General features: G+C 33.4%; 1 protein-coding gene and 1 pseudogene across 7 annotated transcripts in view; both read right to left on the bottom strand.

The window, feature by feature from the left end:
• Nucleotides 1-12,063, bottom strand: part of Cep83 (centrosomal protein 83) — a 121,661-nt gene that overhangs the window by 33,943 nt on the left and 75,655 nt on the right. For all 7 annotated transcript variants that reach the window (XM_046419312.2, XM_046419311.2, XM_058571301.1 and 4 more), the window contains 3 exons: nucleotides 3,081-3,195; nucleotides 1,560-1,704; nucleotides 1,297-1,446 (listed from right to left, as the gene is read on the bottom strand). In XM_046419312.2, coding sequence (XP_046275268.1) covers nucleotides 1,297-1,446; nucleotides 1,560-1,704; nucleotides 3,081-3,195 — 410 coding nt within the window. The remainder of the gene's footprint in view (nucleotides 1-1,296; nucleotides 1,447-1,559; nucleotides 1,705-3,080; nucleotides 3,196-12,063) is intronic.
• Nucleotides 10,100-10,199, bottom strand: LOC124075800 (U6 spliceosomal RNA; annotated as a pseudogene).

Here is a 12,063-nt window from a genome sequence, read left to right as displayed (position 1 = left end):
ATGGACTAATAGATTCTTATTTTCTTCTATGGGTTACATAATTGGCAATTGGAGACTTTTTCAAGTTGAATTCTATGTCCTTTTGATATAATCTCATCTTTTGAGGTTCTCCTTATTGTCTGATATCACAGGATATTCTAGGTTTCCCTTTTACTTTCTTTTCTCTAGCCCTATTACTAGCCATTTCTCTAAGGCTATTTTTATATTGGAGGCTGGCATAGGAAAATAAAATCTCAGCTAATCTAATAAGAGTGCTTGTTGGTACTAGAGAAACTTTGCTTCTAGGCCCTTTCAGTGAACTGATGAGATTTATTTATGTATGCCCAAGTCACATTACATCCATTTCTTTATTTTTCTATATGTATATATATTAATAATCATGAATTTACATTGATATTTCCAATTCTGCCCCAACACCATGGAGTTTATTCTAGACTTTCTCTCTTCATATTTGAAACTTCTTTAGCAGATATTAAAGTAATGTTAGGATGCTAAAATTAATAAAATAATGTTTGATGAGAAAGTTCAATGAGAATATTTAAGTAGTCTCAAAAAATTATATAAGAAATCTTATGATTATATATTACAGAGGGGAAAAACACTAATTATATCGAAGAAAAATCTGACAGACACTATGATAACTACATGGTCAAGGTGAACATAATCAGTAAAGAAGACAAATCAAAAACTTCCTTATACGTGCACTGAGGATACATGACTTTGGTGCAATTTTGATTTAAAATACATAACCTGAATTTATTCATAAACAATGTATTACAAGGGGTTGGGGGTATAGCTCAGTAGTAGAGTGCTTGCCTCACACATGTGAGGCACTGAGTTCAATCCTCAGCACCACATAAAAATAAATAGATAGATAGATAGATAAAGTTATTCTGTCCATCTACAACTAAAAAAAATTAAAAGTGTATTACAAACCCAAATTGAGAGACAATGTGTAAAATACTAACAAGCACTCTACTAAAGTGTTAATGTGTTCCAGATTAAAGGAAATTACATAAAGGCAATGTGTGGAATTGATTCTGAACCAGATAAAAGACACAAAGAAACAACTGGTAAAATTTAAATAAAGCCAACATTTTTGATAATACTAACATTTGATTTCTGGATTATATTGTTAATTTGTTTTGACCCCTGTATCATTGTTATATAAGATGTTAATACTTGGGGAATCAAGGTGAAGTGTGCATGGGAAATCTCTGGGCCATTTTTACCTCATTTTGTTATCTCTGAAACTATTTCAAAATTAAAAATTAAAAATATACATGTATACATAACCTGATACTCTGAAGTTCCCTTCTGGCAGATTCTTCTGCCATCTGTGATGCCCGCAATTTCTCTTCACACTGATCCTTTTCAGATTGCCTCCAGACGTCATGTTCCAATTTCATTTTCTCCAAATCTGCTAATCTGTTCTCAAGTTCTAGCCTAAAACAACAGATGATAATTATGGTACAAGAACTACAATAAAGACGATGCTAGAGTAAAATGTTTCCATGTGCAAGAAGATTTAATACAAACTAAGGTAATTAAGCACTTACTTTTCACCTTGTAATACTAAGAGTTTTTGATAACCTTCTTCCTTGGCAGCTTGTACTTTACGTATTAATTCACGATCCTTTTCTACTAATAGCACTTTGTGATATTCAACAGCTGATTTGAGGATTTCATTGTCTGACTGTAATCCTATTATTTTTCAAAGAGAAAAATATACTATAGTTAATATTGCGATGATGAAAAATCACAATTAACAGCCTTCATAAGTGAGTAAAAGAATTAAAAAGTCTCTCTGGATATACATTCTCAAAGATCCTTAAGCCACTTTCTAAAAATAAGAATGAAACAGACTAAAACTCAGAGTTAATTCTCTGCCATTACTTCATTTAACACATGCATACATACAAAAAAAAACTTTCAAAAGGGTAAATAAACATTTATTCACTTGAATTTTTAAACCTAGAAATATCATCAACCTGTGTGATATACAGAGACACTTGGTTACTTCACCTCTGAAGGACTTCTGTAAACTAACCCTAAGACAGCATCATAACAAAATGGCTGAAAACAGAGCAAATAAAAGTCACAAAGTCCTTCAAACCTAAGATTACAGCAAAATTGCTAGAGTCTAGCAGAAATATAAAAAACAAGGAAAGTTTCAAGTTTGTCCAATGAATTTCAAATCTTCCTCTTGATGAACAGACAATATTTATACATGGAATAACTGAAGCAAATTCATATCTAATTCAAAGTAAAACCAGAATCCCCAAATCTAAATTTCTAAGAAAATTTAGTTTAAATGAGGAAAATCATAAGTCAAAATTACATAGAAACTAATAATGAGAATAGGCATTCAATCTAACCTCCATCTGAAATTACAGACCAACTCAAGCACAGTTACACCCCAAGGGCAGCTTATTTGAAAAATCTAAGATTAGAAGCCACGGCTGGGGTTGTAACTCAGTGGTAGAGTGCTTGCCTAGCACGTGTGAGGCACTGGGTTCAATTCTCAGCACCACATAAAAATAAATAAATAAAGGTATTGTGTCCATTTACAACTAAAAAAGAAAAAGAAAAAAAATTAGAAGCCATACAAATTCTGAGAAATCCTGATGAGTCATGTGAATATTAGAATTGACCATAAGAACAAGACTACATTGAACTAGGCTTCAATAACTGACCTAGTGTTTAGAAAAAATAAAAAATTAAAAATCCAGGATTAGAACTTTCTTCCTTATGGTCTTAGACTTATAATGCCCTCGGAAAATAATATGACAAAATAGATTTAAAATTATAAACCCAGGAAAGATAGAATCCCATTTTCAAAGTTTTATTTAGTTTATACATTAATCAAATAACTTATACCAACACATGATCGATTTTTTTTTTTTAAAGTCAGGTCAAAGAATGAACAGTCAACATACATGCAATAACATTCCATATCTTTTAAAGGTTGAAATCCAATTAATCTGAGAATCTAGAAATAATCATTAAGGTTTATCTATATTAACAATTTGAGTTCATGTCTGAAAAACTAGTAAAAAGCATGGGGAATCATATATTACCATCCAATTCACTTTGAATCTTATTCTTTTCTCTTTCTAGCTCACTTTTAGCTCTTGCTGCCTCCAGTTTGATGTCTGTTATTTCTAGTTTGTTTGAATGTTTAAGTTCTTTTACCTGTTGATAATTAGAAATTGAAGTTATTATTGGTCATTTTATTCCCATTTAGTACTCACCAAAAAGCAAGTGTAAATGAAAAAAAAAATTGGCAGCAGATTATAGAGTGCAAGTACCATCCAGGAAGAAAGGTATTCCATACCTGAATACTATTTGTAATGAGGAGACAAGAACACTGTTTTTCCTACTGAAAGTGAGCATTTCTTTAAAAGTATCTGGGTGGGGTCACCTGGACATAAATCAGGACATGTGCCTTAAAAAGTTTAACCACATACATCAAACTTCCTTTTAAAAAGTATTGGAGGACTGGGGTTGTGGCTCATTGGTAGAGCACTTGCTTAAGCATGTGAGGCACTGGGTTCCATTCTCAGTACTGCATGTAAATAAAACTACTACTAAAAAAATGTTTTTTTAAAAAAGCATTAAGGAGGGGCTGGGGTTGTGGCTCAGTGGTGGAGCATTCGCCTAGCACATGCAAGGCCCTGGGTTCGATCCACAGCACCACATATAAATAAATAAAATAAAGGTATTGTGTCCAACTACAACTAAAAACTGAATATTTAAAAAAAAAAAAAAAACATTAAGGAGAAATAAGGCCTTCCAGGTGGAAGGAATAAAATACAAACTGTGAAATAGGTATGACACCAAGTAATCTACTCTAAAAACAAGATGTGACATATAGAGCAGAGGGAGGCAGGTTTTTTGTGAGTGACAGCGAATAAACTTCATATGTCATACAAAAGGGCTGTTTATTCTGTTGGCTACTGAAAGCAGCATAAGTAACTTTGTTTTAGAATGGTAAACTCTAATTGCAAATGTCTTAGATTAAAAAACTGAACGTAAACAAGAGGCAAGAAACTGATAAAAGGGGCAAAAAAACATTTGAATTCGGTGACTAAATAGTGGGCAGAAACCAGTATAAATCATACAAATCTACTATAATCCTATATTATCAAAATTTTCTTTCTTTTTAGTTATTTCTTATTTGTGGTACTGCGTGTAAAACGCAGGGCCTCATGTGTGCTAGGCAAGTGTTCTATCTTTATTTTATCCCCAGGGGCTAGAGCTCCAGACTCCCAAAATCTAAATATTTTAAAGCCTCAGCTCAATATGAATAATTGTTGACACTTTCTAAATAATTAATCTTCACAAACATTCATTCAGTCATTCATTCATTCATTCAACAAATTTTTACTGAACAACTGTTTATGTGTCAGGCACTATTTTAGAAGCTGGAGTACAACAATAATCTTTCTCTTTCCAATCATCTGCACTATTAACAGTTTCTGTAGCCTCTACCTTTTAAGGCATTTCTAAAATTAGGAATAGTGGTGTTAGAATTTAACACAGATATAAAATTTAGATAAATCAATATTATTATACTAATAAGTAAACTGTGAGATCAAAGTAGAAAACTACAAATACATAAAAGTCAAATATATAAAATGTGAGATGGTAAGAAAAGGAAGGTCAAGGACAATTTACTTATGAATGCAATAAAACCCTACAATAAAAAGTTGGGAATTAGATACAAATCTGGAAGAGGCTCTAGAGCCAAAAAGAAAAGGATAAGAAACAGAAGTGTCTTTATTGGAAGGAATTCCATCTATGAAAGGTCCTGAAAATACTGAAAGGGATAGGTTTCACGCAAAATCCATACCTGAAGAAAATAAATAAAAACCAAGTATCATACTGCCTTCATACCACTAATCACAATAATAGAGCCTTTCAAATTATCTTGTATGCATTTTTTATTAGTGCATTATAGCTATACATAATACAAATGTGGAATATACTTTGCTTCACTTAGGTTTCCAGTACTTCCCATTTTTCTCCCCTCCTCCATCCATCCCCCTGTTCCCTTTCTCTACTGGTATTCCTTCCATTAATTCAGTTTTTTTAAATTAGTGTTTTATAGACACACATAAAACTATGGTATATTCATACATATGCATAGCATAATTTGGCCAATTTCATTCTACAATTCCTTTCATCTTCTATCCCTCCCCACTTCCCTTCAATCCCCTTCCTCTGCTCCAGTGAACTCTCTCCTATTTTCATAAGATTCCTCACTTCCACCCATCTCCCCACCTTATTTTGGTCTAGCTTCTGCATATGAGAGAAAACATTTGATGATGAAATTTCTGAATCTCACTCATTTTATTTAGCATATTCTCCATTTCCATTCATTTACCAGCATGTGTTGATGGGCACCTGGGTTGGTTCCTTAACTTGACTATTCTGAGATACACTGCTATAAACAAATGATGTACCTATATCTCTATAGCATGCTGATTTTAGTTCTTTGGATATATACTGATGAATGGGATAGATGGGTCATATAGGGGTTCTATTCCTATTTTTTGAGGCATCTCCACACTGCTTTCTGGAGTGGTTGTATGAATTTATACAACAATGTTCATGAATGTACCTATTCTCCCCACATCTTCACCAGTATTTATTATAATTTGTATTCTTGATGATTGCAATTTTGACTGGAGATAAAATCTTGGTGTAGGTTTGATTTGCATTTCTCTGATTACTAGTGATGTTGAATATTTTTCATGTATTTGTTGGCCATTTTATTTCTTTGAGAAGTATCTGTTTATTTTGTCCATTATTAACTGGATTATTTGGTTTTGTGGTATTAAGTTTTTAAAATTCTTTATATATTCTGGACATTAATCCCTTGATGGAGGAGCAGCTGGCAAAGATCTCCCATTCTGTGGGCTCATTTCCTCTGTGGTACAGAAGCTTTTTAATTTGATACTGGCCCACTTTTGATTCTCAGTTTTACTTCTCGTACTGTAGGGGTCGGTCTTGTTAAGGAAGTCAGTGCCTGCACCAATATGTGAGAGTGTTGAGCCGACATTTTATACTAGTTGCAAAATTTTCTATTATCATCATGATTCATTTTGGGTAGATCATATGTGTCTGGTAATTTTTCATTATCGTCTTGATTTTTCAGCTTACTGGAGTATACATTTTCAAAATAAACTAATGACCCTCTGGATTTCTTTCAGAAATGTGGTACTATCTCCTATTTCAACTATAATTTTTCTGATTTGGGTCTTCTCTCTTTTGGTTAGTTTGGCTAAGGGTTTATCTATCAATTTTGTTTATCTTTTTGAAGAACCAACTCTTGGTTACATCAATTTCAATAATTTCAACTTTGATCTTATTTCTTCTCTTCTATTGATTTTGGAAATAGTTTATTGTTCTTTGGAAATAGTTTATTGTTCTAGGGCCTTGGGTATAACATCAGATTATTAAATGGTTCTGTTTTTTTTTTCTGGTTCTATTTTTTTTCTACTTTGTTATATATGACAGCAGAATGCATTACACATTCCTATTACACATACTGAGCACAATTTTTCATATCTCTGTTGTATACAAAGTATTCACATCATTCGTGTCTTCATACATGTAATGATATCCATCTCATTCAACCATCTTTTTTACCCCCATGTCCCCTTCCCCTTTCAACCCTTTTCCCTATCTAGAGTTCGTATAATCCTCCCATACTCCCCCTCCCAATTCCATTATGAATCAGCCTCCTTACATCAGAGAAAACATTTGGCATTTGGTTTTTGGAGATTGGCTAACTTCACTAAGCATTATATTCTCCAACTCCATCCACTTAACAGACACCTCTCAGAAAATGATATACAATCAATCAACAAATATATGAAAAAATGTTCAACATCTCTAGCAATTAGAGAAATGCAAATCAAAACTACTCTTAAGATTTCATCTCACTCCAGCCAGAATGGCAGTTATTAAGAACAAAAACAATAATAAATGTTGGTGAGGATGTGAGGGAAGAGACATACTCATACCTTGCTGGTAGGACTGCAAATTGTTGCAGCCAGTATGGTAAGCAGTATGGGAGTTCCTTGGAAAGCTGGGAATGGAACCCCCATTTGACCCAGCTATCCCTCTCCCCAGTCTATACCCAAATGACTTAAAAACAGCGTAATACAGGGACACAGACACATCAATGTTTATAGCAGCACAATTCACAATAGCTAAACTGTGGAACCAACCTAGATGCCCTTCAGTAGATGAATGGATAAAGAAAATGTGGTATATATATACAATGGAATATTACTCATCAATAAATAGAGAATAAAATCTATTTTTTAAATGTAGAAACTAAAGACTATAAACTTTCCACTTAAAACTTCTTACCTACTGTCCCAGAGATTTTGATACATTGCATCTCTATTCTCATTTTGTTAGAGGATAGACAGATGAGGCTGTTGGGAACACAAGGTTAAGAGAATAATTCTATAAAATGGACCCACTATGCGGACCCCCACAAACTTTCTTTGCTTAAAAGCAATGTATCTCAGCCTGCCTGGCCTAAGCAGACAGGACAGGTCAGGTTCCTCAGCAAACTACCTGTAATCTGCAAGGACATGCAGGCAGGAAATAACGCTGATAAGAGAAACCCAAGTTACTTTGAAGGGAAAGATATTTGTAATCCTTTTCACAGACCAGATCCCAAAAGATAAGGATAATTCTTCCTAACCATAAAACCTGTAAAAATGATTAAGATTCCAATTAGAATCAGTCAGCATGGGCCAAGGTGACAGAGTTGCCATGGCAGTGGGGACTTTGAAGTCTGATGTCACCCTGTCGTCAGTAAAAAGTCAAGATGTGGACCTGGGCAGGAATCTTTGGGATCTCCAATAAAACCAGAGTGCAGGAAAGATACATTGTCTCTCTCCTTTCTGAGAGGACCCACACTCTCCCTTGAGAGTATACCCTTTCCCTTTTCCTATCCCTTCAATAAATTCATTCCTGTTACTCTGAGTGACATGTCTGAAATCTGACTTGGCTGCAAGAAATCTGGGCTTGAAAGAGGGTCTTTGAATTGCCTCAGTTTCTCGGAAGACGCCAGCCCCATAACAATTTGTTTCTAAGAATTTTTTTATTTCTCCCGATTTCTTTCTATGATCCATTATTCATTCAAAATATATCATGTGGGCTAAGGTTGTAGCTCAACAGTAGAACACTTGCCTAGCATGTATGAGGCACTGGGTTCGATCCTTAGCATCACATAAAAATAAATAAATTTTAAAAAGTTATTGTGTCCATCTACAACTAAAAACATTTTTTTAAAGTATATTATGTAATCTTCTGGTATTAAAATGATGTTTTTTCTTACTGATTTCTAATTTCATTCTATTATAATCTGATAGAAATCAAGGCATTATCTCTTTTTTTTGTATTTACTAAATATGATCTATTTTAGAGAAAGTTCCACATGCTGCTGAGAAGTGGGTGAAATATTCTATAGATGTCTGTTTGGTCTATTTGAATAATGGTATTTTTTAATTCTGAAGAGTCTTAGTTTTTGTATGGATGATCTAACTAATGGTAAGAGAAGTGTGGTAAAATCACCCAGCATTATTGTATTGCAGTCTACTTGATTCTTTATATCGAGAACAGTTTGTTTTATGTACGTAGGTCCACTGATGTTTGGGGCCCAAATATTTACAACCATTTTATCTTATTGTTGGATGATTCCATTAACCAGCATACAGTGCCCTTCTTTTGTCTCTTCTGATTAATACTGGCTTAAAATCTACTTTGTCTTATATGAGAGTAGCTAATTCAGTTGGCTTTTGGTCTCCAATTTCATGGTCTATCCTTTTCCATCCTCTCCCTTCTGCCAATGGATGTCTTTGCATGTTAAGTTGAATCTCTTGTAAACAATATATTGTCGGGTCTTCTTTTTTTAATCCATTTTGCCAAGGTATGTCTTTTGATAGGAGAATTTAGACCATTTACATTCAGTATTATTACAGAGAAGATTTTTATTTCCTGCCATTTTATTTTTAATGCTTAATTCAGACTTGATTCTCCTTTGACTATTCTAATGAGATTCATCCCTATGCTCACTCTCGTTTTTATTCCTCATTTATTCTTCATCAAATAGTTCACTGAGTTTGTTGTATAGTGAAGCTTTAGTGATTATAAATTCTTTTGGATTCTGCTTGTCCTGGAAGGTTTTTATTTCACTTCGATTCTGAAGGACAGTTTTGCTGGATATGGTAATCTTTATTGACACCTGTTTTCTTTTATGACTTCATATATACTATTCCAAGTTGTCCTGGCTTTTAGGATCTGGGCTGAGAAATTGACTGAAATCCTATTTGGCTTACTAATAATGTGACCTGCTGATTTTCTCTTGTGGTTTTAAAAATTCTTATTCTGTAACAGGAATTTTAATTATAATGTTTCTTAGGATCTTTTTTGGTCTTGCTTATTTGGGGTCCTAAATGTCTCTTATATTTGAATTTCCATCTCATTACTAAGGTCTGGAAATTTCTCCGATATTATTTCATTGAATAGGTTGTGCATTCCTTTAGTTTGCACTTCAGTGTCTTTATCTACATCAATGATTCTTAGATTTGGTCTCTGAACATTACTCCAGATTTCTTGAATATTCTGGTCATAGTCTCTTAACTTTTTCTTTCTTTTTTTTCTTTTTTTTAGTAAGGGGGATTGAACGCAGAGGCACACAACCACTGAGCCACATCCCCAGCCCTTTTATATATTTTATTTAGAGACAGAGTCTCACTGAGTTGCTCAGCACCTCACTAAGTTGCTAAATCTGGCTTTTAACTCTTGATCCTCCTGTCTCAACCTCCCGAGCTAGCGGAACTACAGGCGTGACCCACCATGCCCAGCAACATCTTTCTTTATTTTCAAGATAATATATTTTGTCTCTAAGGCCTGAAAATCTGTTTTCAAAGCCATTTAATCTATTGGTGATGCTTTCCACTGAAGTTATCAATTCTTTAATTTTCAAAATTTGTTTGGTTCTTTTTCAGAATCTCTATATTGAAATATCTTTCACTTCCTGTATTTTCTAAGTTCATTGTTACATCTTTAAAATATGGAACACTTTAGAATTTGTGTGTCCTCCTTGTGCAGGGGCCATGATAATCTCTGCAGCATTCCAATTTTAGTACATGCACGGATAAGTGAGCACACACATTGACCACTTTTAAGTGAAGGTAAAATGGCTACCTATGCTGATATCAGTTTTACATTTTTAAATCTCAGATTTGAAGCTCTTTTCTATTAAAAGCAAGTCTCATAATTACATGAAAGCAGTTAATTATATTTATTCTAATATTTAAAGACACTGTGATTGGGTCTTACTATATTATAATTTTCATGGACAATTTAAGTTATAAATGCTTAAAAATTTAAAAAAATACAATTACCATGAATATACAATCACTGTGACAAATGTGATTATAACTTGCTATTATATACTAACTGTAAAAGGTTAAGAATGACACAGCAGTTCATTATAAACCACATAAAAGCTACCTTTAATATGAGGTGGAAAATTAGAGCCATCTTATTTCATAGAGCGTTAGTTCATTTCATGGTAACTTCAGGAAGAATTATGAAATAAACACCTATTTCTTATTCATTTCACCCTGAGATTTGCTGAAATAAGAAAACATTCTCAACTAAACTTATTGAAACTGAAAGAACATTGGACAGGATATCAAGCAATAGGTTTGAGTTAACTGGGCTAATAAGCATGACCATAGGATGGTTCCCTTAAAACTATCTTATTGAAGTTCCAAGATCAAAAACCTAATGAGATAACTAGATGCATTTACTTCACTGAATGTGAAATATCTTTAAGGTCACCATTTTCAGGCCATGTATGTTAACACCTTTTAATCTAAGACACTGACATAATTCTGTTTTAAAACCTAACATTTACAAATTTGAATAACTTTGACAAACACACCCCAGGTGTTCTTTTGCATTGCAAACAACCATTTGCTACAAGTGCAAAATGTTGATGAAAATTTCAAGTTGCAAAGAAAACTGTGATAGTCATGTTTGAAATATTATTTTAAAATTTATTCTTCCATGGAATCGTTTTACATAAAATTTCAAAGGAAACTTACTTTGTCTAAATTTGAAGGATGTATTTAAAACTCCATTTATATGCAAAATAATGCAAATGTACTTTTAAAGACAGGCAACTCTTAGCAATATGTGTTAATAAACAAGCACAGCAAAATAAATAATACTATACTAAAACTGCTGTTCTTCCTTCGACAAAGAAGGAGCAATCATCTATGCTCTTAACTCTATAATGAAAGAGCTATAGAGGAGGGTATATATACAGAAAAGAGAAGACAACCAGGGTCAGCACACAGGTGAGCCAGCAAGCTCAGGTAAAACGTGCTGCAAGAAAAGTGACCCAAAAGAGTTAGAAGCTACAGTAGAAGTCCAGCATATCTAACATCCTGTTGCTACACACACATATAGTTCTGGTGATTCCAGCAGTCCAGTCTGGCTCCTTAGGTCCAGAATGATATGTAGCAAATACTGGATACTCAATATTATTTTACAAAATTGAAAATAATTTATATAGAAATTGAAAGAAAACTTGAGACAAATCCAAATAATCTAAATTTACTTCTCTGTGTGTTACCCCTATTTTTGTATGTACTCTATTATTGTAGGCATTCAGGATATATCTGCTGAATGTATGAAGTCCACTTATAGTTAACCAGAAAGAAATCAAATTTATTTTCTAGTAGGATCTACACAATCACAATAAGCTAGAAGGATTCTTAAGGATCAGCAGAAATAATGCTTCATTTCACCTGTGAGGAAATTGGATCCCAAATGATACCAAGTAACTTGCCTAAAGTTACACAAAGTTATTGACAGAGGAACAGAACTAGCCCACGGGCTCAGAATTCTATATTCTTCACGGTATTTTCTTATTTAAGGATATCACTAATACACAATCATTGATAGTAACATGTTTATCACCATGTACTATTTATTGCATTGAATATTATCTTTAAT

The sequence above is a fragment of the Marmota monax genome, unplaced genomic scaffold (assembly GCF_021218885.2).
Source record: "Marmota monax isolate L192 unplaced genomic scaffold, Marmota_monax_Labrador192_F-V1.1 WCK01_AAM20220418_F8-fsc00036, whole genome shotgun sequence".
Lineage (NCBI taxonomy): Eukaryota > Metazoa > Chordata > Mammalia > Rodentia > Sciuridae > Marmota > Marmota monax.
Note: the sequence above shows the minus strand (reverse complement) of the source record. Positions and strands in the feature narration are given on the sequence as shown.